Source organism: Mytilus edulis, chromosome 1, assembly GCF_963676685.1.
Source record: "Mytilus edulis chromosome 1, xbMytEdul2.2, whole genome shotgun sequence".
Classification (NCBI taxonomy): Eukaryota; Metazoa; Mollusca; class Bivalvia; order Mytilida; family Mytilidae; genus Mytilus; species Mytilus edulis.
Genome location: NC_092344.1, coordinates 81,225,021 through 81,250,037, shown reverse-complemented (window position 1 = coordinate 81,250,037; position 25,017 = coordinate 81,225,021). Strand labels below are relative to the sequence as shown.

Here is a 25,017-nt window from a genome sequence, read left to right as displayed (position 1 = left end):
ATAGGACATTCACCTCTAAAATTACCTCCCCTGAAAAATATCCGGTTTTGGCAGGAAGACAACTTTTTGTGCATGGATTATCAAATTCCTTGTCAGATCGATCTAATTTTCATTAGAACATCATATTTTTGAACATTTTCAAGTTTAATAATAAGGTTGTTGTCTGTTATAGAACGTAGATATTTACTCTGAAAAATTGTGCGCAGGTCGACCTGTCATAAGAAGAGCAACAGGCTGTTTGGCAGTGTTGCAAGCAAGAGTTACAAACTTACATGTAAAATAAATTAACTTTCAGTTACGTCACATGAAATTGAAAACAGAACAAAAAGTCTTATTGAAACTAACAACTGCTACCAAGTACATATATTGCATATTATTGAAAAACATGAGTTGTAGCACAGGCACTTGTTTCTATCCATGGGAAAGGTGACATCCATATTCTGTTTATACTGGGCCCTCCCCTAACTCAGCCTCTCATAAAGATATGTGGATATGAGACCAGAAAATCGTTCGCCTACCCATTGTTTTAACATTACCAAGTTATGCAAGAATTGTGTCCGTTGGTCATGTTGGTCTGTCAAACTTCTTGTTTTTGTTTGAGGTTCATGTGGACCCTATGGCTAAAATGGCCGTATTTTCACCTCAAAATTTTCTCTGAGTACAGGCAAACCTGTGCATCTGGAAAAGTTTTAAGGCATAGCATGCTCTAGATAAATAGAATTCAAATGCATTGTATGATTTAGAAAATTCATAACTTAACTGGATTTTGCCGTACACTTTTTTTCGTCTCTGCAGAAGATGATAAAATTAACAAACAGTTGAGTTTACCTTGATATGGTCCACTCAGGTACACAGTTTAAATAATCAATTATTGTCGGGTATCTATTGTCCATCTAATGTCCATGTCAATTAGAAATGCTCACTTTAATTTTTACCTGTGGGGAAGTTCTTCCCAACTTAGTTTATTTTGGCACCTTCTGGAGGAATGAAAAAAAGTGCACGGCAAAATCCGGGTAAGTTTTTATTTTTCTAAAACATAAAACATACTTAAAATACATTTATCTAGGGCATGCTATGCCTGAAATTTTTTACAGATGCGCAGGTTTGTCTGTACTCAGAGTAAATTTTGAGGTGAAAATACGGCCATTTTAGCCATTGGGTCCACATGAACCTGAAGTCGAACTACAGGTATCTGAAAATATTTCACTGGTCTGGCTGACTTCAAGATAATGAGAGACAAATGTATATGATTATTGTGTACTGTACATTTTGTACTTAACTTAATCAAGCACAATACCATGAATACTGTGTTCAACTTCACACTCTAGATCTCTTGTTATTTATATTGGAATGATTTTGCTTCATTTTTATGCAGTTAAGCTGCATTATGCGAGCACCCTAGATTTGTGTTCTACCCAATAAATACTGAAATACTTGCCATTGTTATTATCTAGCTCGCTATATATGTTATATATAACTAATTGAACACTTTTTTAATACTTTTTATTCTGGATTACAAAAAATATGACCAGAAAAACCTAAAATGATCGTCGATTTATCCAAAAGTTTTAAAGTTACACATAGGAAGTAGTGCTTATTAAGAATCCTTGTGTAGTTCATTTTGACTTGTGCTTTTAGCTAAGATGTCAAAGAACAATTGTATGAAATATTTAATCGCCGAAAATCTCTTAAGACAAGTAGTTTAGATTTCCCAAATGACAAAAGTCGTAGGAATATTGTTTGTCATCAATACGTAGTACAACTACGTCAGTAGTCTATCATATAATAAGTTCAACTGTTCATGCTGTTGGCGGCAATTTCAAATTAGTCTAGAAAAAGAAATTTTCGTAGCTTTTCAATTTGGAGGCAAGTGTGCAAATTAGCGGTGGTCCGAGGTCCGCGACCTTCCACTTTTGCAAGCGGAATTTCGAATAGGATAGTTGGTTTCTAGCTACGCCCGACGTAGTCACCTTCCACTTGAAAGAAAATAAGAAATTACTTTGCAAACCTTTTCACCATGTTCACCAAAGTCTCCAATTAAACGAGCTAAAAACTTATTTTTATCATTATTAGTCATGACAGCGATGTTCATTTTGTTCAACCGCTAGCTTTATACAGAAAATCGCCGACAAATATTGTATAAATTCGAGTAAAATCGTATCTGATTGACACAAACAACATTGTAAACACATAACAATGGCGGCCGTGAAGACCAAATTTTATAATATCGGATCCGATTCCGGAAGCGGATAAGGGTAATTCCGGGTTTGGCGATCATTTACAAAATAAATCCAAGCAGGTGAAACAACACATCTATGCATGGTAAATTAATGAATATAAACACTAGAATTGTAAACCAAAAGATATATGTAAAAGAAAGAAAAATCAGAAAAATATTTTATTCAGAAACTCAAAATTACTTTTTGACAAAGGAGTATGTTCGATAAGGTCCTAAAATGGCCCACTTTTTTAGTGTAAATTTCAAACTCGGATTTATTGACCAATATCACGATAAATTATAGCTAATACATTGACTAGATAGGATATAAGCCATTTTGTTTAAAATTTTACGTTTCTGTGTTTCATTATGACGTCACAAGTTGTACTCATATTGATTTTTCACGAAAAAATCAATGAAAATGGGGAAATTTCCAAAGATTATTTGACAGGAAACATAGAGCGCATACGTCGACAACAAAGATCTTTTAAAATAATGTTTGTGAAGACATTTAACATGTCTTATTTGAATATTAAGCTTGTCGACGCCTGCGCTCTATGTTTCCTGGTCCTTTATTTGGTTGAAATCCCGCTGATTTTGTCAAATTTCACCAAAATCCCTTATCTTGACCGTTTTGGAATGTAAAAATCGTTCTGTTAGAATTAAACTTTGACAAAAACAGCTCTGTTTAACTTTTTCACATGTCTTTAAGGCAACTTAAAACAATTATTGTCTTGTAACCATGAACTTTATAATTGGGGCCAAATATGGCACTTACCGAACTTACTCCTTTTTAATTTAAAAATCCAATACACAGTGACAGCTGGGAACAGTATATCTAACAATATACATGTTCATGGTCACAGTCGAAATTTTCTTTATAAATGATAAATGATGATAATGCATGTGAGATGCTTTTAAAGTGTAAACATATTACTGCAATTTCGAAGGGTTATTTGTTTTTCTCAATTTTGAAGGGTCAATTAAAGTAGCTGAAAGTTTCTTTCTTAATTTTCACAAATTATGCAACTATATTATATATACCTTAATGTAAGTAAATCATATGATATATAGGTGGCATTCTTTGGGCCACTCTACCCCCTCCTGTTTGATAACTTGGAAACGGTTGAGCTCCCCACCCCTAAACCATATGAGGGGCAGATCCAGGATTGTAGGTTAGGAGGGGCGCAAACTTAAATTTTTGCCGAGCAGAGCGAGGCTAAAAAAATTTGAGGTAAAATTATCGGAATATTCTTTATTAAGCTAAGAACAACCCATGCTTTGCAAATTTAAGGGGTGTGCAAGCCCACAACCCTCCCCCCGTCTGAATCAACCCCTGCATATATTCAAGTATAGGACAATATAATAAATAAAAAATGAAATATAGGGGGAGTCCCTGGAGTTACCCCACCCCCTCCTGTTTGAGAACTTGAAAACGGTCGAGATCCACACCCCTTAACCATATATATTCATGTTTGTGACAATATGAAAAATCAAATGAAATATAGGAAGAGTCGCTGGGGGTCACCCCACCCCTCCTGTTTTTAGAATTTAAAAATGGTCGAGATCCCCACTCCTAAACCATATATATTCATGTATGGGACAATATAACAAATCAGATAAAATATAGGGGGAGTCCCTTGGGTCATCCCACCCCCTCCTGTTTGAGAATTTGAAACCCGTTGAGATCGCCACCCCTTAACCATATATATTCATGTACGGGACAATATAACAATTCAAATGAAAGATAGGGGAAGTCCCTGAGGTCACTGTTCACCCTCCTGTTTGAGAAATTGGAAATGGTCAAGATCCTTACCCCTAAACCATATATACTCATGTATGGGACAATATAACAAATCAAATGAACTATAGGGGAAGTCCCTGTGGTCACCCCAACCCTCCTGTTTGAGAACTTGGAAACGGTCGAGATCCCCACACCAAAACAATATATATTCATGTATGGGCCAATATAACTAATTAAATGAAATATAGGGGAGTCCCTGGGGTCACCCTACCCCTCCTGTCTGAGATCCCAACCCCTAAACCATACAGTGTATATATTCATGTATGGGACAATATAACAAATAAAATGAAATGTAGGGGAAGTCCCTAGGGTCACCCTACCCCCAGTGGCGGATCCAGAAATTTTCATAAGTGGGACCCACTGACCGACCTAAGTGGGGCCCGTTCCAGTGGTTCCCTATATAAGCAACCAATTTTTTTCCCAAAAAAGGGGGGGGGTGGGACGGGCCCCCTGCCCCCCCTAAATCCTCTGCCTACTTTGAGAACTTGAAAACCGTTGAGATCCCCACCCCTAAATTATATATATTCATATGTATGGGACAAAATAACAAATCATTTACATTTACTATGGGCAGGTCAGTCAGACCTCACCTTTGATCCCTGTTGTAGTGAACATTTGTCTGATTCGTGTCTCATAACTTTTGTACTAAAGAACACAAACTCAGTTTTCTTTCCAGGGAAAACCAGTCCATTCATACTATTACATGTTCATACTAAGTCAAATTGAACTTCTAGCAGTCAAATAAAACCAAGGTTAACTACCAAGTAGAACAACTGCAATCATTGGGAACTTGTACCACTGCAGACTCACCATAAAAAAATATACATTGATATATGCATTGCTTTTGAAACCTTGATAACATGAAAATTATTTGCCTTAATAATTAAATCATTAGATAAACATGAATGTACTATATATGAATGTTTAATGTTGAGGCAACATTGCCACAGTTTGCCTTGGTTTTTGGTTAACTGCCTTCAGCGCTTACAGCGCTTTGATTTATATTTATAACTGTACATGTTATTCATAAATTTAAAATATAAATTGTATTTTTTTTAGGACTAAGGACATAAGGATATGTCTTGGATTTCGTAAGAACAGTAGCAAAATGTACGATACTCCAGTCAGCCTGCAGGGCTGCTGTGTAGACTTTATATGTGAGAATCTAGAGGCATTGTGTGATGTCAATCCAGTGGATTCCCCACTTCCCAAAATGACATTTAAAGACCCTGATGTGTATTTCCATGGAGATTTGTCAGAACAGCTTTTGACAAAGTTATGTGACAAAGGAAAGTTGACTGATGATACATTAAGTCTGTTTAATCCTAATACTACAAGCTTAAAAAGAGTATCTATTCAGAATTCACAGCTAACTACAAGAGGATTGAGAACCCTTCGTGCACACAGAATTTCAGATCTTGAGATTAAAGGTCTGCGAACAGTAACAGTGAATGATGTTATTGGTTGTCTTGGAGAATGGACACTTTCACATCTTAAATCACTGAATGTCACACATAGCACATTTATGAATAGTACTAACTTCATAGTAGTGATTTCATTGACAAAGCTTCAAAACTTGCAAAGTCTGAATGTTAGTCACACAGAATTCAATAATCATGGCCTGGAGATCATTGCAACAGATCTTCCATGCCTAGAACATTTGGACATCTCAAATACACGTGTCACAGATATATCATCGGTTAAAAAGTGCAAAGACAGGTTGAAATCACTTTCCATCTACAATATACGTCCACTAAATGAGGAGGAAGTTATTCCCATCCTCTTTGAGATGAAGCATCTAGTTCACTTAGATATTTCAGAAGATCCATCAGTGCAGCCGCTTCTAAATTTACAAAATGGAAGATTTAAAATTAAAGCATTATTAGCTGTGCCATCTTGTTTACCATGTCTGACATCTTTAGATATTTCAGGAAAGGAAGGGGCCAATGAAACAATGATCAGGTAATATTATGCTAAACAGACTCCATGAAATTTATTTATCCTAACCAACAACATTTCATCAGGCCTGCCATTTAAACATTTTGCACTTGCCCAGTTACATGTACTACTGTTTTACATGTCTTATACTGACATGACTGACATAAAGAAAAGAATATGATGCGTTTCTAATTTATTTTAGATTGATTTGCTCTAATCATAATAACATTTTCATACAGACAATACATCTGGATTTGTGATATTTAATTTTAAACTTTAAAAATGTGAATTTGTTTTTTAAAGAGAAATGATTGTAATTATACTGTGTTTATATTTATTTTAGGGATTTTATGACAACACACACTATGAGATTTGTAGGTGCAGCTTTAACACCTTACTGTGAATATGAAATGCTGGCAGATGAAATAAACACAGATATTGTTGTAAGTTTATTGTTTTCATATACTAATATGTGATTGTTCTCATTTGAATTATTTTTGATAATTTAATAACAGATTTAAAATGATTGATCGAGGTTAACAATCATCAAATTTCATCCCTACATTTATTTTGATAAAAAAATTATGGATTTCTATAATTACTTTATTTTATCCGTAGTTACTTTCTAATGTAAACATATATATCAACACCACCTTTCATTTATTTTCATTTCTATTTGTCAATTAGGGTCAGGTATATCAGGGTGTAAATTGTAATATATTAATATCGATTTATGCATGTACGTCTTGGTACAAGATTTAGGAAAGTTCGGTTTCTTGTTTATTCCGGATTTGGTTTGAACATGTTATAATGTCATATATGTTTGTTAAGGTGACCGGTGAAGCCAACGAGAAGCAGATACTAGAAGCTCTAAAGAGATATGTGTTAAGAGCAGTTTATGTTCAGAAGTCTCTATATACACTGTTCAGACTGACCCAGGTCATGGTAGAACCTAGAGAAGATATAATTAGGGTAAGTGTCCAGAGTATGGCAATTCACATGTGACAAATGTGGGGTGCTCTTTTCTTCGTGGGTTTTGTAAGTTACATGTAGTTAGTTTAAAATTGAGAACGAAAATTGGGAATATGTCAAAGAGACATCAACCTGACAAAAGAGTGAATATAGAAAGCCTTGCTGCAGACCATATGAGTGATGTTTGAAGAATGTCATGATCCCTGTATGTGAAAGGCCACTTGAGTTGTTGTCTAAAAGAGAAGTTGTAGGTTTATCAGTATAAAACTCATTTACATTTGAATTGATGACATACATGATAAACTACAGTTTACAACAGGTAAACAGATCACATACATAACAAACTACTATTATACACATGAAACAGATCACATACATAACAAACTACTATTATACACATGAAACAGATCACATACATAACAAACTACTATTATACACATGAAACAGTTCACATACATAACAAACTACTATTATACACATGAAACAGTTCACATACATAACAAACTACTATTATACACATGAAACAGATCACATACATAACAAACTACTATTATACACATGAAACAGATCACATACATAACAAACTACTATTATACACATGAAACAGATCACATACATAACAAACTACTATTATACACATGAAACAGTTCACACACTTTTTTACAATCAAAGAGACTTATAGTTATTAGTCTTACTCAAATACTCAAACTTAAATATTTTATGTGAAATATGGAGATGCTTGGGATCTAAAGTGATAAACTGTCATATATTACCTATGTGATATATACAAGGAGATATTTTAGAGTGTCAGAAACACCTACATTTGTACCTTCACCAGCAGGGAATGTGAAAGTTCACAACTAGAGTAATAACAATCTGAACTACCTTTGTAAACTGTGTTTTTTTTCACAGCTTGTATTACCAGCAATGAATGGACATCCTAAACAATTAGGTGTACAAATGGCAGCCACAGCATGTTTATATAACTTGTCTAAAGGAGATGTTGGAATGAAAGTCCATCCAGCTTGTCTGAAACATGTGGTCAATTCTACACTGTCAGCCATGGAAAACTTTCCCAATCATCAACAGGTATTTATTTTACTTCTTTTAACTATACTTTCAACAAAGATATCATAACACATTGTACACATCAACAAGTGTCAAGAACGGTCAATTAAACATACGAAGAAAAAGAATAAAGAAGAAATGTGATAGCTTCTATAAATCTGTCTCCAACCTGAAGTCTGAAGCACTTTATGTTACCATTGGCATAAACAGACTCCTGCTGTCAAGGTTTTATATAATTTTCTAAATTTTACCAAAGAGACTGTGGGAAATATAGATTCCACAACTGCAACAAGTGTATTATGATATTTTTCCATTCGAGACAGTTAAATTTTAATATTTAAAGCGTGAGGCTTGCCGAGCTTTTTAAATAATTAAAATTTAACTGTTGAGAGTGGAGAAATATCGTAATTTACGAGTTACACTGTTACAGTGGTGGAATCTGTTTTTCTTATGAATTTTATTCTTCTTTTTCAAAGATTTGAGGAAAGTTGTGTACTTTTGATGTGACGTCATCAGGCATGGTCGCCTTTTGTCATGACGTCAACATAAGAAAATTCAGAAGAAAACAAGAAAATTTAAAGTCACAATTAAATTTCAACCAATCATTTGCTGAGAACAGATTTGATTATATATTAGTTTGAAAACATCAGATATAGATAAACTGTTAATAGAAATAAGAACCTGGGTTATACTTTTGATATTGTTTGTAGTTACAGAAGAATGCTTTGTTGACATTGTGCAGTGACAGAATACTACAGGATGTGGTAAGTAAACGGTGACCAATCAGATTTATATAAAATTGAGTATGGAAATGGGGAATGTGTCAAAGAGACAACAACCTGACCATAGAAAAAACAACAGCAGAAGATCACCAACAGGTCTTCAATGTAGTGAGAAATTCCCGCACCCGAAGGCGTCCTTCAGCTGGCCCCTAAACAAATATATACTAGTTCAGTGATAATGAACGCCATACTAATTTCCAAATTGTACACAAGAAACTAAAATTAAAATAATACAAGACTAACAAAGGCCAAAGGCTTGGGACAGGCGTAAAAATGCGGCAGGGTTAAATATGTTTATGAGATCTCAACCCTCCCCCTATACTTCTAGCCAATGTAGAAAAGTAAACGCATAACTAAACGCACATTTAAAATACAGTTCAAGAGAAGTTTGAGTCTGATGTCAGAAAATGTAACCAAATAAAATAAACAAAATGACAATAATACGTAAATAATAACAGACTACTAGCAGTTAACTGACATGCCAGCTCCAGACTTCAATTAAACTGATTGAAAGATTATGATTTCATCATATGAATATCAGGCACAATCCTTCCTGTTAGGGGTTTAGTATCATACCATCATAACATATATGAGAAGAACATAACCTGTGTCATGCCAACAACTGGTTTTTAAATAAATGTGTTTAGTTCCAATGCAAAGACCCTATAAGTGAATCAATATTAACGCCAAAATATGCAATCTTTAATGACCTGACAACAGTATCGTAACTGTATCCCTTCTTAATAAGTCTATTTAAAGGTTTTGTTAGTTTCTGAGGTGAATACTGACATTTTTCTGCTTTATTAAGAATATTTCCATAAAAAATTGAATGTGAAATACCTGAACGTATACAATGTAAGAAGTCTGCATGTTGAGCTATATTTACAAATGATGTGCTTTTACCGATGATAAAATTTAGTAAATGTTTTGACTAGTTTGTGATATCGAAAACCCTGGTGTAATAATTTTTCAGTAATACATAAATTTCTCTCATTAAAATCTAAAACATTGTTGCATACACGAGCGAATCGTACAAGTTGAGATATATAAACACCATAAGATGGTGACAAAGGAACGTCACCATCTAAAAATGGATAATTAACGATAGGAAATGAAAAATCATCTCTTTTATCATAAATTTTAGTATTAAGCTTTCCGTTTGTGATTATATACCTGAAAATCAGCAGTTGTTGACCAATAAGATTTATTTACAGGAAAATCACCAGTGGACTAGTGGTCTAGATATGAATTGTTCAATTTCTATTTGTACGGTCATAAAATCTTGCTCTTTTTAGATTAAATTGTGATTAATAGTGTTTACATGTAGGTCAGTGGTTTGTCTTTTTTATGTGACAAAAAAGTTGACTTTCTTCACAAATATAGACCTGGATAAAAATAATTGGAAAAAGTGACAGAAAGTATTTATTTTGATATTTTCTCACATTTGTTTATGCACTTAAACAAACATTGTAGCCATATAGACATCATTTACAGTATTTCTGTAACAATGTCGAAATAAATCAGTGGAGATATCTACATAAAATAAGTACTAGCGGTCAAAGAACAAATATATGAAAAATCCTTTACAATGAGCATGTTTGATAGTATCAGATTATTACATGGCATTTTTCATATCGCATGTATTATCAGCCCTAGGTTCAATATCAGCCCAAGAGCCGCATGATCTTTTTATCATATGCTTCAACAGTAGAGAAAAATAACAGATTCATATATTGATCCTTTTACATGGTTCCCGAAAAGAAGTTGAAAGAGTAAAAAGTTGACGGACGTCGGACCCAAAATTTGATACATTCAATATGAAATCTTTCTATCATATATGCCTCAACAAAGAAAAAAAAACACATTTTAATATGAATGAATCGACAAAAAATAATTCAACAATAAACATAGTGAACATTGTTTGGAAAAGTCAACTTTTTTAAAGTAACTTTCTAAATTATGTTTCAGAAAAACTTAAAAAATGCATTTATTTAATATATTTTTTTGAATTTTTTTTGAATTTAATTTAATTATTTTACACAATATTCTTTTCAGTATTCAAATAATTGTTTTGTACACTACTTTGTAATGTTTTTCACTGAAAACGTAGCATTGAAGTGTATTTTCCGGAATTTGCCAAGTATCACCGGAATGCCATGTGATAACGTTACGGAAAGGCATGTGATAACAATCGAAGCATGTGATAAACTTTTCATATCAGCCCGCTACGCACCAATTCGAAAAATATGGAAAAATACTTTAATTTAATGCTATTATCATAAGGTAAATATCATATGTTATTTAGTCTAAGTATATGATAATGTACACTAACATACAATTGGTAATTATGATATACATAAACTGTTTATAGTCTATCGATGTACAAAATGTAAAACTGTATTTAGTATTTACAATATTGATTCACACAGATATATATTTTGTAGACATTTGATAGATATAGATGTGCCAGACTTGTAATGGAGTGTCTGTGTCAGTTTGATGAAACATCTATGAATAGAATGTCTGTTGCTATATGCTCAATACTAGCAGCTAAGGTGAGTTATTACCAGTTTTAAAATTATTATGTAGAAATTTAATTTCACTTTCATTTTATTACTTGACATTTGAAAAAATTGCTTCAACAGTATTTTAAATAAGCCAACTAAAGAAGTGTTAGAGTTCTATCACACATAGAACTGATCAAAGCATAACCAACACAGATAGGAAAGTAAACCTAAGAAATATGTCTAATGTGTATTGTATAAATTGTTAATAAGTGAATTTTGTTTCAGATTTCAACAGAACAAACATCAATGCTTGGAGCCAAGGCAAGATACATGAAAAAGATGTTAGAACTTGTGAAACAGAAAGTAGAAAATAAAGTGATAGATATAACTCTGAAGTTTACACTTAGTGCTTTATGGAACTTAACAGGTCAATATTTACAAATTTATAAACTTCATTGCAAAAGTTTTGCTGTGAATATGATGACCTTGACATGTTGAAATTGACATATATGACCTAAATTAAGCATTGTACAAATGTATATATTTTTGATATTTTAAAAAGGAGCCCCAGTCTGACACCAAATGACATGTTTTGCCCCCATCAATTTATTTTGTAATAGGCTAATTATAATCTCTTTTGAAAAGGGTGTGTCTCTGTTGTAATCTCAATGACAAGATATCATAGCGATGTTGCTATCACGTTGGCGTCGTCGTCTGCGTCGTCGTCGTCCGAATACTTTTAGTTTTCGCACTCTAACTTTAGTAAAAGTGAATAGAAATCAATGAAATTTTAACACAAGGTTTATGACCACAAAAGGAAGGTTGGGATTGATTTTGGGAGTTTTGGTCCCAATATTTTAGGAATTAGGGGCCAAAAAGGGCCCAAATAAGCATTTTCTTGGTTTTCGCACTATAACTTTAGTTTAAGTGAATAGAAATCTATGAAATTTTGACACAAGGTTTATGACCACAAAAGGAAGGTTGGGATTGATTTTGGGAGTTTTGGTTCCAACAGTTTAGGAATTAAGGGCCAAAAAAGGGCCCAAATAAGCATTATTCTTGGTTTTTGCACCATAACTTTAGTATAAGTAAATAGAAATCTATGAAATTTAAACACAAGGTTTATGACCATAAAAGGAAGGTTGGGTTTGATTTTGGGAGTTTTGGTCCTAACAGTTTAGGAATAAGGGGCCCAAAGGGTCCAAAATTGAACTTTGTGTGATTTCATCAAAAATTGAATAATTGGGGTTCTTTGATATGCCGAATCTAACTATGTATGTAGATTCTTAATTTTTGGTCCCGTTTTCAAATTGGTCTACATTAAGGTCCAAAGGGTCCAAAATTAAACTTAGTTTGATTTTAACAAAAATTGAATCCTTGGGGTTCTTTGATATGCTAAATTTAAAAATGTACTTAGATTTTTAATTATTGGCCTAGTTTTCAAGTTGGTCCAAATGGGGGTCCAAAATTAAACTTTGTTTGATTTCATCAAAAATTGAATAAATGGGTTCTTTGATATGCCAAATCTAACTGTGTATGTAGATTCTTAATTTTTGGTCCAGTTTTCAAATTGGTCTACATTAAGGTCCAAAGGGTCCAAAATTAAACTAAGTTTGATTTTAACAAAAATTAAATTCTTGTGCTTATTTGATATGCTTTATCTAAATATGTACTTTGATTTTTGATTATGGGCCCAGTTTTCAAGTTGGTCCAAATCAGGATTCCATATCAAGTATTGTGCAATAGCAAGAAATTTTCAATTGCACAGTATTGCACAATAGCAAGAAATATCTAATTGCACAATATTGTGCAATAGCAATTAATTTTCAATTGGAGTTATCTTTCTTTGTATAGGATAGTAGTTGATAATATATGTTGGAAATTTGCCAGACATGACTATGATGTCATTTTCTATTTTTATTTGCCAATAACTTTATGTAAATAACTTCATTGGAAATTTGCCAATATAAAATGTTGCTGATGAAGCTTTTTTTCCTTATCTTATCTAAAATGTTTTTAGATAATGTATGTTGGACATTTGCCAGACATGACTATGATGTCATTTTCTATTTTTATTTGCCAATAACTTTATGTAAATAACTTCATTGGAAATTTGCCAATATAAAATGTTACTGATGAAGTTTTTTTTATTGTTTTATACAATAAACAATGTATATTCACTTTTACTACCAACCAATCTTTACCATTCAGTGATAACAAGCACTTTATTTTACATTTTAATATTTTATGATGTATTTAAAAGAGTAGTTATTGTTGCAAACTCCATTAGAAATTTGAATTGATATCAGTTTTGGAAAAAGGGAAACGGGGATGTGAAAAAAAAGGGGGGGGTTTAAATTTTTCTCATTTCAGATTTCATAAATAAAAAGAAAATTTCTTCGAACATTTTTTTGAGAGGATTAATATTCAACAGCATAGTGAATTGCTCAAAGGCAAAAAAAAACTTTTCTGTGTCAGAAACCTATGCTGTGTCAACTATTTAATTTTAGATTTAAAAAGTTTGAAGAAGAAATCTTTAATTGATTTGTAAAATCTTGACATTTGTTTTGTGTAAAAAAAAACCATGTAATGTCAAAAATTTGATCATAATCCAAATTCAGAGCTGTATCACGCTTGAATGTTTTGTCCATACTTGCCCCAACTGTTCAGGGTTCGACCTCTGCGGTCGTATAAAGCTGCACCCTGCGGAGCACCTGGTTACAAATGTAGAAGTTATTTATTAAATGAAAAATGTTGAGGGTATCATTCAAATGTGTAAAACAAATTTCAAAAATAGATTTGTAGTAAAATAATTTATATTCATAATAATCAAACATCAGTTTGAATTTAAATATGTTATTCACATAAATAAATGTTTGAAATACAATATGTGGTAAATAAGTTTCCATGGGAGATAATCCAAAATCATTGATCTTTATTAAAAATATGCATCTTATCTATCTCCCTTTAAAACTTCATTAGAATGTATTTTTTGCTTAAAATATATTTCACCAAGTATTTTAGAGATTACCTGAAATTTAGAAACTTCAGGGTAATGATATCACAGAGTTATTAATTTGAGTTTCTAGGTTAGGCACGAGTCCATTGTCAAAACAATTTAAAGAAAGCTGTGTAGCTTTCATAGAAAAACATCCTTTTAGAAGTAATAATTAAAAAAAAATTGACATTTCAGAAATTATTACCTATCGCTTTTTGAATAACAATTACAATGAAAATATGTATAAAAATTCTTTAAAAAAGATTTTCATAATATTAATAATGTGGAATAAAAGTCTTACAGGATTCAAAGTTATGGTTTAATTTATTTTATCATTTTGTCCATGTTTTAGATGAATCTCCACCAACATGTCATGTATTTCTGAAGGAGGGAGGTTTGGATTTATTTATGGAAACATTACAGGTCAGTTGTAGTATAGAATAGATGATTGGTATCTTACAAATAACAGTTAAAGAAAGACGGATAAAATATTAAAGGGGCATTCAAACTCATAAGTCGAAAATAATCTGACAACATCAAGTCTAAAAAAAGATAAAGACCAACAGACAAACAAATCACAACATACAAAATAAAAGACTGAGTAACACAAACCCCACCAAAAACTGGTGCTGCAGAAGGGTAAGCAGATGCTGCTCCACATGAGGCACCTGTCATGTTGCTCACATAGTACAAACATGGTAATAAGTTTAATTTAGTAGGTCACATACAGCAAAAAGCAACAGGATTGTATTTACAACATTAGGAACTTATTGGCTATCATCTGTTAAATGGATGTTTACCTGTATACCAGTAATGTACAAACTAAATTTTATTTTACAGGTTGTCAGTGAAATGGAACCAGACACAAGAACACAAGTGGAAACAAAAATACTTGGACTGCTGGTAGGTATACAGTCAAACCTGATTAAACCGGACCCTGAATAAACCGGTTTCCTGTCCATTCCCGCCGAAAATGAAAGTCCCATATTTTTCCATTCAAAGTCTTTGTTAAAATACCCTTTGTAAACCGGACCCTGTGTATTCCGAATTCCAGTCTTATTATGAAGTCCCAATACTCTTAATTACATTAATTTTTACCTGTCAAAACCGGTTTGTCTAATTAATTTCAATGATCGATATGCAATCAAAACATATTTGTTGATACAATATAACTTTTCGTGATAATCAATTAGTCAGGTGTCAAACTGTGAACCTACAATCGTACAGTAGTGAGCTGTATTATTTATTAAAACATTATAAACGTGTCAATTAAACGAAAAGACACACCGAATATATATCTCGGATTGAACTTACGTTTTAACTTGGATAAACAAATTAAAATCGCGAAGTAAAAAGTTCACATCGTAATTTCGAAATCCTTGGTTCCTTGTTGTGAACCCCTAAACAAATGACCTTGATAATGAAAAACACCCGGATGACAACAATCAATGGATATTGTACACTGTACGACAACGTTTCGAAAGTGATGACATTACGTTTGATAATATTCTGGCTTTTTAATCGGCCATTCCAACATTTCAAATTATTGATCATGGGAGTAAATCGAAACTCTCGTCTTACAATCCAAACAACGCGAGCATTATGATGCAAATGCAAACAATGAAAAACGAACTGAAAGTATTTTACTTTATCAGATATAATTTACAATCAGAGATAATTTTTTCATGCAAAATGTCGGACGTCACAAGTCATTAACTTCCGGTCAAAACAGAAACCTGAATAAACCGGCTCACTGTCCAAACCGGCCCTTTTTCATGGTCCCGTAGCCGGCCGGTTTATACAGGTTTTACTGTACTCATAAAACTAATTTGGGACAGTAATAATATCCTCCGCTTTATTGATTAATTGATATCTACATAATAACATTTAAAATTGTAAAGGTGTAAACTCATATTCGTGAATTGATCAATTTGTGTTACCACATGAGATCGGAAATATCTCTATTGATATTGGGGTCAATAGCTTTCAGGTATAGGTCACAGCAGCTATTCATGAACATTAATTAAGCAAATTTTTGGTTCCAGATGTTATTTTTGGAAATGTAAATTCCGTTTTTTTCCAATTTTGATAATGCCCCATGAGTGAACAAACATTTTTGATTTTTATGTCACTAGCTCAAGTTTTAGGAAGATTAGTGTTAATGGCAATATATTTATATTACATTCTTGATATGAAATCAAACATGGATTGTTAAATGTAATTAAAAAAATAAATCCAACCTATTTTAGTATTACAGAGATAAAATAAATTTGTTCGTATACATTAATGTATTCTTTATGATTGTAATCTTGAATGTAAATTTTAATTTTGTTTCAGAACAATATTGCTGAAGTGAAGAATCTTCGAGAAGCGTTAATGAGAGATGACTTTATGATGTTAGGGAGGAGGTTGATGCATGCTGATCAGATAGATGTAGGATACTTTGCTGCAGGAATTATAGCACACCTAGCCAGTGATGGTCCTCAGTCATGGCTTGTAGGAACTCCAGAAAGAGAGGAGTTATTAAATGAATTAGTAAGCAGTTGTAACACTTTAAATTTTGTTTTTAATCTATAACTTTAAGGGAAATCTTATCAATCTACAGTGTAACCTGCCTAACCCGATGTCTGAGTATTCCAACATCCTGCTTTAACTGACACATTTTCCTTGTCCGAAAATATGCCTATGCTTTCAGAAAAAACCTGAGTATTCCGACATCCTGCTTAATCTGACATTTTTTTCTGGTTTGCCAGTGTCAGATTATTCAGGTTACACTGTATTTCTTTAAATTTAAAAACCACAAATATTAATTATTGCATGGTGACCAGGCAACATTTATGTTATTGAAAGCAAAAAAAAGTTCATGTTGACAGTCTCCAACAAATTTTCTAGTAATTGGTAAAATGTGCTGAATGTTAGTTACATTGCCATTTTTAAAAACTTTTGAATACCATGCCGTAGATTTTGAGTTTTAGTGAATTTAGTTCTTGACCAATTTGTATACTAAGTATAAGAAAATAAAATGACAGTAACAAAAGTCTTTATTATATCATAATTACGCAGTCAGAACATAACAGTATATATATATATCTTAATTTGAAGGGTGAAGTTGTACTGAAATGGGAACAACCTAGTGGTGAAATGGTTGCATACAGGTAAAATAAACAGATACTAAATAATCTTGAGTGTATGAGGTGCTCAAAAACTTACCTAGTAAGGGAAACAAATTGTTTAATTTTATCAGTCTCTATTTATTTGCCACTTTTTTACCTCAAACCATGAAAACATGAAAAACAAGACTGTGCAGAATAATATCTTTATTAGTCCCCTACCGACTGCCACATTAGGTTTGCACTCTGTCTGTCTGTCTGTCTAATATCAAACATACAGATTTATAAATAATATTGTGTAAACCCTGTTGTTCAGATAAAAACTACTGTAAAAAAAAGATAAAACATCACTGATGACTGAAAGGGGAAAAAAAACAATTTCATCTTTAATGCTTCTTGGTATATTTCATTTACATGCAAAGAGAACACTGTCTTTTTGGCCGAGTTCACTTGAAACTCTAGAGTCAACTTTACTAACTCGGGTTTCAACAATTCGAGTTTACTCAAACATCTCGAGTTAACCCTGCTTATCCCGGTCCCAACCCTCACTGAGCCAGGGTTAAACTCGAGAAACCCTTGAATGACATCAAACCAATCAGATTTCTCTTTTTTTAATGCTTAGTCAGGGCCTTACCTTAGAGTTACTTGGAGTTGTTCCGAATAGCAACTCCAGTTTACGTGATACTCTTCAAACTCTGAAGTGAACTCGACCCAAAAGAGGTCAAAGTAACAGCTGATGTCCAGGATATAGATCAAAACCTTGTTAACTTGATAAAAATTAAATCATTTAATCATTCTTCTTTAAAACTTAAAAAGGGTAATCTCCGTAATGAGAGGAGATAGCGCTTTAAAGATACTATTGTACATGTAGTACATTTTGTAATTCTCATTTTAGAAGACTGTCAGTGAAATCTTGTGCTTTAAGGAAATTCAACTTTACATTTCTCTTGTTTTAAGCTGGTCTGTATGTAAATTTGTACCTTTAAAGTATATTTTTGTCATTTTTTTCAGGTCTTTCAAACCCTTCTTTCCTTTACTGAGATGCAAAACAGCACCAACTGTACAGTTGTGGGCTGTGTGGGCTATTCAACATGTATGCACTAAAAATGGTAAGCTTTATGGGATGAGCAGCTGTCTGAAGAAACAACTGCTAATCTTTAGATTCTATTTATTAAAACAATTGTTTCATTTCAATCTTTTTATACTGTTATACAAGAGATCTAGTTGTCTCATCACTCCTTGGATATTTACTTTGGATTGTTTTACTAATTGATATGATATCTTAACTTTCAAATTGTTTCCTAGAAGCAAAGTTCTTATGAATGGATCTATAAACATTGATAAATTTAGGTTAAGGAAATACATATTTTTTTTTAATTAACTTGAAGTTAAAAAAATTCTACAATTATTGAATCAACAACAAAAAAATGATGTTAAAAGAAGAATACCATAATTCATACATGTTATAGAAGTTTTATTGTACATGTACTTCGTTCAATACTTGCTATATTTTATGAATTATAAGTACAAATTAACAGTATAATAATACCAAGTAAATTATTTTCAGGAAACCGTTATTGTCCCATGCTAGAAGAGGAAGGTGGTGCCCATATTTTAAAACAAATGATTGACAATCCTGAGTCACATGACCATGTCGTTCAGATTTCCAAAGATATACTCATTCTTAGCAGGGAAAACAAGGCTCAAGCTCAGAAGAAGAGAGAAAAGAAAAGATAACATAGTCCTTTTTAGAGCTTCAATTTTATCTTTGAAATTTCCTAAATTATTGGAAAGTTTTACCTTCTACTTTCATTTTTCTCCTAATTACTCAGAAGGGGGAGAAACTTTTTGTGAAGATAATAAAAAAATTGTAAATAAATGTTTAAGAATACTGGCTTCAACATGTATTTTGTTTCATTTAATGTTATGATGTTTGTTTCCCTTGATATTTTTTAAGAAAATAACAAGAAATTACAGTCTACTTTGAATTAGTGTTTGAAATTTGTTCTCTATACTAAAGTCTTAACCAAAAAGTTAAGTTAAGAGAAAAACAATTAGGTACTGACTAAAATTATTCAGCATGATATCAGATTTTGTTCTTTGAAAATGATAGCAGGATTTTCTTACTCAATTTGAGTCTTAACAAAATGTCATTTATTACAATTTAAGTGCTAAGAAATGAAGTGCTCATATTGACCCGATCAAGTCTTGAGTGTATGATGAAATTAAGTTCTGGATTTTTTATGTTTTATATATCTACATCAGCAAGCTTAGTTTAAAAATGAGTACTGAAAAAAATCATAGGTAATATTTTACTATAAAAATTGTCAATCATGTTTATGTATGAAAATTTAGAAAAATGCTCAAACAATCATGATGTTTATTTCATAGTATGTAAACCAAAGGGTATTATTTTGAAATGGATGCTATTTGTGTTTATAACTATCTTTATTGTTCATTATGCGGAAACATCAATGCAAAATTATCATTTATCTGTGAAGTTTCATTCCCTTGTCCCATTTTAATTCATGATACTACATTGTCGATTGGTTTTTGGTGTTTTTATTCATTCCAGTTTGTGCATTAGAATGATATACATAATGTTAGCTTGCTGATATATGTAAAAATGCTCCAATTATATACCAGTCTCATGGTCATCTGGATTTTTTCATCTGTAACAATCATGATTCCCAAACAATAATCTATTAATTGATATTTTAGTTTATTCTTCTGTAAATGAAATTTCAGTGAGTTGATGGTGAACCATCTTCAGTTGTCTGTATATGCTTGACAGTATTATCTAATATGCATCTTTAACTTAAATATTCTTCAACCTTAATTAATTGGAAAATACTATGACAGGTATTTAGAAATGTCAGTTTTTTGGTTTTTAAAATATTGGTTTCATACTTTGTTAAAAATAAGTTATTAAAGTGTAACCATGTTATATCATGGGTATTTTTGTCATTTCAGTAAGGAAAAAATGATATTCTTGTTATAAATAAATAAGTAATGTGTTTTTAACCGGATTTTTGTGACAAAAATGTCGGTTATTGATTTGGGGATGTACGGCGGGCGGTCGGGCGGGCGGCAATCAAATGTTGTCCATGCATTAACTCATGAACCGTTCAACCAAAGCTTTTATAATTTTAATATGTTATTCCTGACAACTATCTGAAGGTCAAGTTCAATAATGGCGATTTTGACTTTTACCATTCAGGAGTTATGGTTCTTGAAAGATTGAAAAATGGAGTTGTCCATGCATTTACTCATGAACTGTTCTACCAAAGCTTCCCAAATTTTAATATGTTGTTACTAATGAAAGAATGGAGGTCAAGTTCAATAATGACGAATTTGACTTTTACCGTTCAGGAGTTATGGTTCTTGAAAGATTGAAAAATGGAGTTTCCAGTCGTGTCCGTGCATTTATGCATGAACTGTTCTACCAAAGCTTCCGAAATTTTAATATGCTGTTACTGATGACAAAATGGAGGTCAAGTTCAATAATGACGATTTTGACTTTTACCGTTCAGGAGTTATGGTTCTTGAAAGATTGAAAAATGGTTTTTCCTGTCGTGTCCGTGCATTTTCTCATGAACCATTCAACCAAAGCTTTTGAAATTTTAATATGTTGTTACTGATGACAAAATAGAGGTCAAGTTCAATAATGACGATTTTGACTTTTACCGTTCAGGAGTTATGGTTCTTGAAAGATCGTAAAATGGCGTTTCCATTCAGGTTGTTGCATTTACTCATGAACCATTCAATCTAAGCTTTTCAAATTTTAATATGTTGATACTGATGACAAAATGGAGGTCAAATTTGATATTGACGATTTTCACTTTCACCATTCATCAGTAATGGTTCTTGTGATATTGCCAGGACACAAATAAATGTTAATAAATCCGGTTTGCTGTCGTTGTGACAGCCTCTTGTTTATGAGATAATTTTGCTGTTGTACTTTTGGATCACAAGAAACATTGTGACAGTGTTTAATTTTCTATAAATTGAGAAATTTAATTTAAATGATGAAAGTTATTTGGATAAATTGTAAAAGTAATTATTTTTGCGTTTTACCAAAATTAGATTATTATTTTTTGTAGTGCATGCTTTAATTGAAAACACAAAATAGAACAAGAAAAAAATGATTTTCAAGGGTTTCCATGAAAATTAATTTTTATTTTGTGTCATTTTTTTATCAGTATGAATCATTTATAAGTTAATGTTGAGTTGACAGTCTTGCAGTGCCAGATGTCTCTGGTAAAATTTAAATATCATTGAAAAGCATTGAGTTGATATATATCATGAGTCACTCGTCACACTTAATTATGTCTAATATTTGAACTATTTACTGATAGAACAAATGGCGGAGACCAAAATAACCCCATTTTTTTGTATGATGTAGACGCTAGAAATTGATTAGACATAAGCAAAAAAATTGAGACAAACATGAATAGAAGCTGTATTCAATTTACACAAGAGTTAAAAAGATAACATTCAAAGTTGTATATCTGGGGTTTGTTTGGTCTCAGCCATTTGTTCTATCAGTAAAATTGATTGTAATTGAATTGCATGTTCTTGATGAAATCAAGGTAAAAAGTATATCTTCTAATAATAAAAGATATACAGAGTAATCTTACAGTTGCAAAAAGTGGTGAAAAGGACTTATTGATTTGTAATAGATAATAACCTTAAAATAGCAGTTTAGAATTTGGAGATGAACATAGATGGTATGGTGAAGTTAGGATTAAGAATGTTAATCTTGTTAAAGTTTATATCATGAAATACTTAGAGCAGTGATTTACAAGAAATGTTCTTGTGATTTTGTTACTTATGAACATCCATTGTTAAATGTGTTAATTTTATGTCATATATATTTTGAAGTTGTTAACTTATAGTCATGAATAAAATGGATTCAACAATAATGCATTCAATACTTCACACAGATCTATACAATATTGTTCAGTAGTACATTATGGAATGAGACAACTATTCACCAGAGAACAAAGAAGGATGTAATATAGAGCACTGAACAGCCTTCAACAATCAGCAAAATCTTTACTTACACTTCTAGATTTGATAGGCCATGGCATTACAAACTACCATAACCATTTTAGACGGTAACCAATAAGAATCAATGGATTACAGGCTAGCGACTTGGAACAGACATACAAATAAGTTGCAGGGTTTTAAATGTTTACTTATGTTTATATTTGAATTTATAGGAAGTCTTTTGCCTACAAGTATCACATAAAGTTGTCAATATTGATGACCAATGTAAATGAGGGGATGGAAAGATGAACCCTGCCAAACTTCCAAATCAATCCAAAATTCAAATATAGTTGACCTTTTGCTTATCACTGCTTGTAGTATCTTAAGAATCCAGCTGTACAATATTACACATTGTTTGATGACCTATAATTTTATATACCAAATATAGTTTACTTAATACTTTCAGTATCTGATGAACAGACTTAATTGAGGAATTTTTTCAGTGGCCCAACTTGTGTATAACATTATAAAGTTACATTACTCAAGAACACTAAAAGTTACTACTTAAATTGGTACTTGGTCAGAGTTTTTGTCTAGCCTGCGACTTTTGTCTACATAGGGAAAGGGATCTGGTGGCAGCAGCGGCGTCGTTAGCTTATTTCTCAAAAACTTTATATTTTAGAAGGTGGAAGACCTGGATGCTTCATACTTTTATAAAGATGCTCCATGTTATGAAGTTTCTGTCAGTCACATGTCCAATGTCCTTGACCTCCTTTTCATGGTCCAGTGACTCCTTGAACAAAAAGTTAAAATTTTTGTAATGTTAAATTCTCTCTTATTATAAGTAATAGGATAAATATATTTGATATGTGTGTACCTTACAAGGTCCTCATGCCCGTCAGACAGTTTGCACTTGACCTCGACCTCATTGCAATGAACAGTGAACAAGGTCAAGTTTTGGTGGTCAAGTCCATATTTCAGATTCTATAAGCAATAGATCTAGTATATTCTGCGTATGGAAGGACTGTAAGGTATACATGTCCAACTGGCAGGTGTCATCTGACCTTGACCTTATTTTTATGGTTCAGTGGTTATAGTTAAGTTCTTTTAGTTTAAGTCTTTTTTTCTTATACTATATACAATAGGTCAATTATATTTTGTGTATCAAAATATTTTTTTATCCATGTCAGTCGCACAGGTTTTATTTGACCTTGACCTCATTTTCAGTTCATTGCTAAGTGTAAAGTTTTTGTGTTTTGGTCTGTTTTTCTTAAGCTATAAGCAATAGGTCAACTATATTGTTGTATGGAAGAATTGTTAGCTGTACATATCTGCCTAGCATGGTTCATCTAACCATGACCTCATTTTCATGATTGATTGGTCATTGTTTAGTTTTCTTGGTTAATGTTAAGTTTATGTGACAGTCATAGGCGGATCCAGGGGGGGGGGGGGGCGATTATATAGGGAATCATTGAAGCATGACTGGAGCGGGCTTCCCTTAGGAAAAGTTCTGGATCCGCCACTGACAGTTGTAAAGTTGTAATAAAGCTTTATATTTAGAACTATCAACAAAATATCAAGGATTAGTTAAGAAGGCGAGACATTTCAGCGTGTGCACTCTTGTTAGTAATAAGCATTGTGTATAAGTTTCATAACATTTGGTTAAAGCAAACTGATGTTAACAGAACAAAAAAATCAGCAATTTTCCCTTTTGAAAAGGGGCATAACTCAAGAACATTAAAAGTGATGCCACCCAAATTCAAATTTCACCTGTAATTTGTGGATATAAGCATGAAGTACAAGTTTCATAAGATTTAGCGGAGGCAAACTTAAAGTTAGAGAATGGAAACCATTATCAGGACCAACCTACATACACACAGACAAGGATAAAACATGAGACTGACAAAGGACAAAGACTCCCAACTAAGTACAACTAGAGGCTCTTATGAGCCTTTGTCGCTCCCCTTGGTCTGTGCATATTAAACAAAGGATACCGATGGATTCATGACAAAATTGTGTTTTGGTGATGGTAATGTGTTTGTAGATCTTACTTACTAATCATTCTTGCTACTTACAATTTTCTCTATCTATAATAAACATGGCCCATTAGTTACATAGGAAAATATTAACGTAAACACTTACAAAAATTTACCAAATTAATGAAAATTGTTAAAAATTGACTATAAAGGGCAGTAACTCCTTAAGGGGTCAACTGACCATTTTTGTCATGTTGACTTATTTGTAGATCTTACTTTGCTGTTTACAGTTTATCTCTATCTATAATAGTATTTGAGGTAATAACCAAAAACAGCAAAATTTCTTTAAAAATTACCAATTGGGGGTAGCAAGCCAACAACCAGTTGTCAAATTAATCTGAAAATTTCATGGCAGATAAATATTGACTTGATACACAATTCAACCACTTGACAAGATTTCCTCTAAATGCTCTTGTTTCAGAGTTATAAGCCAAATCTATATTTCCCCCCATGTTCAATTTTTAGCCATGGTGGCCATCTTGGTTGGTTGGCTGGGTCACCGCACACATTTTAAAACTAAAAACCCTAATAAAGATTGTGGCTAAGTTTGGTTAAATTTGGCCCAGTAGTTTCAGTGAAGATTTTTGTAAAA

General features: G+C 32.4%; 1 protein-coding gene across 2 annotated transcripts; it reads left to right on the top strand.

The window, feature by feature from the left end:
• The first annotated feature begins 11 nt into the window (after positions 1 to 11).
• LOC139491644 (protein zyg-11 homolog B-like) lies at positions 12 to 22,322 on the top strand. Of its 2 annotated transcripts, none has more exons than XM_071279434.1 (15): positions 12 to 155; positions 5,082 to 5,984; positions 6,304 to 6,403; positions 6,792 to 6,932; positions 7,845 to 8,021; positions 8,711 to 8,764; positions 11,227 to 11,337; positions 11,575 to 11,716; positions 14,640 to 14,710; positions 15,128 to 15,190; positions 16,625 to 16,822; positions 17,390 to 17,442; positions 18,409 to 18,506; positions 18,965 to 20,411; positions 21,326 to 22,322. In XM_071279434.1, exons 2-14 carry the CDS (start codon positions 5,131 to 5,133, stop codon positions 19,132 to 19,134), a joined length of 2,232 nt encoding a protein of 743 aa, XP_071135535.1. In that variant the 5' UTR covers positions 12 to 155; positions 5,082 to 5,130; the 3' UTR covers positions 19,135 to 20,411; positions 21,326 to 22,322. The 2 variants fall into 2 exon arrangements, with proteins under 2 accessions (XP_071135535.1, XP_071135543.1); XM_071279442.1 differs by having other exon boundaries at positions 12 to 274.
• Positions 22,323 to 25,017: the final 2,695 nt, after the last annotated feature.

Excerpts from the sequence above, each read along its gene's own strand:
- LOC139491644 (XM_071279442.1), top strand. Across the intron at positions 6,404-6,791 it reads AAATAAACACAGATATTGTT|GTGACCGGTGAAGCCAACGA; the intron begins GTAAGTTTATTG and ends ATGTTTGTTAAG. Across the intron at positions 15,191-16,624 it reads CAAAAATACTTGGACTGCTG|AACAATATTGCTGAAGTGAA; the intron begins GTAGGTATACAG and ends ATTTTGTTTCAG.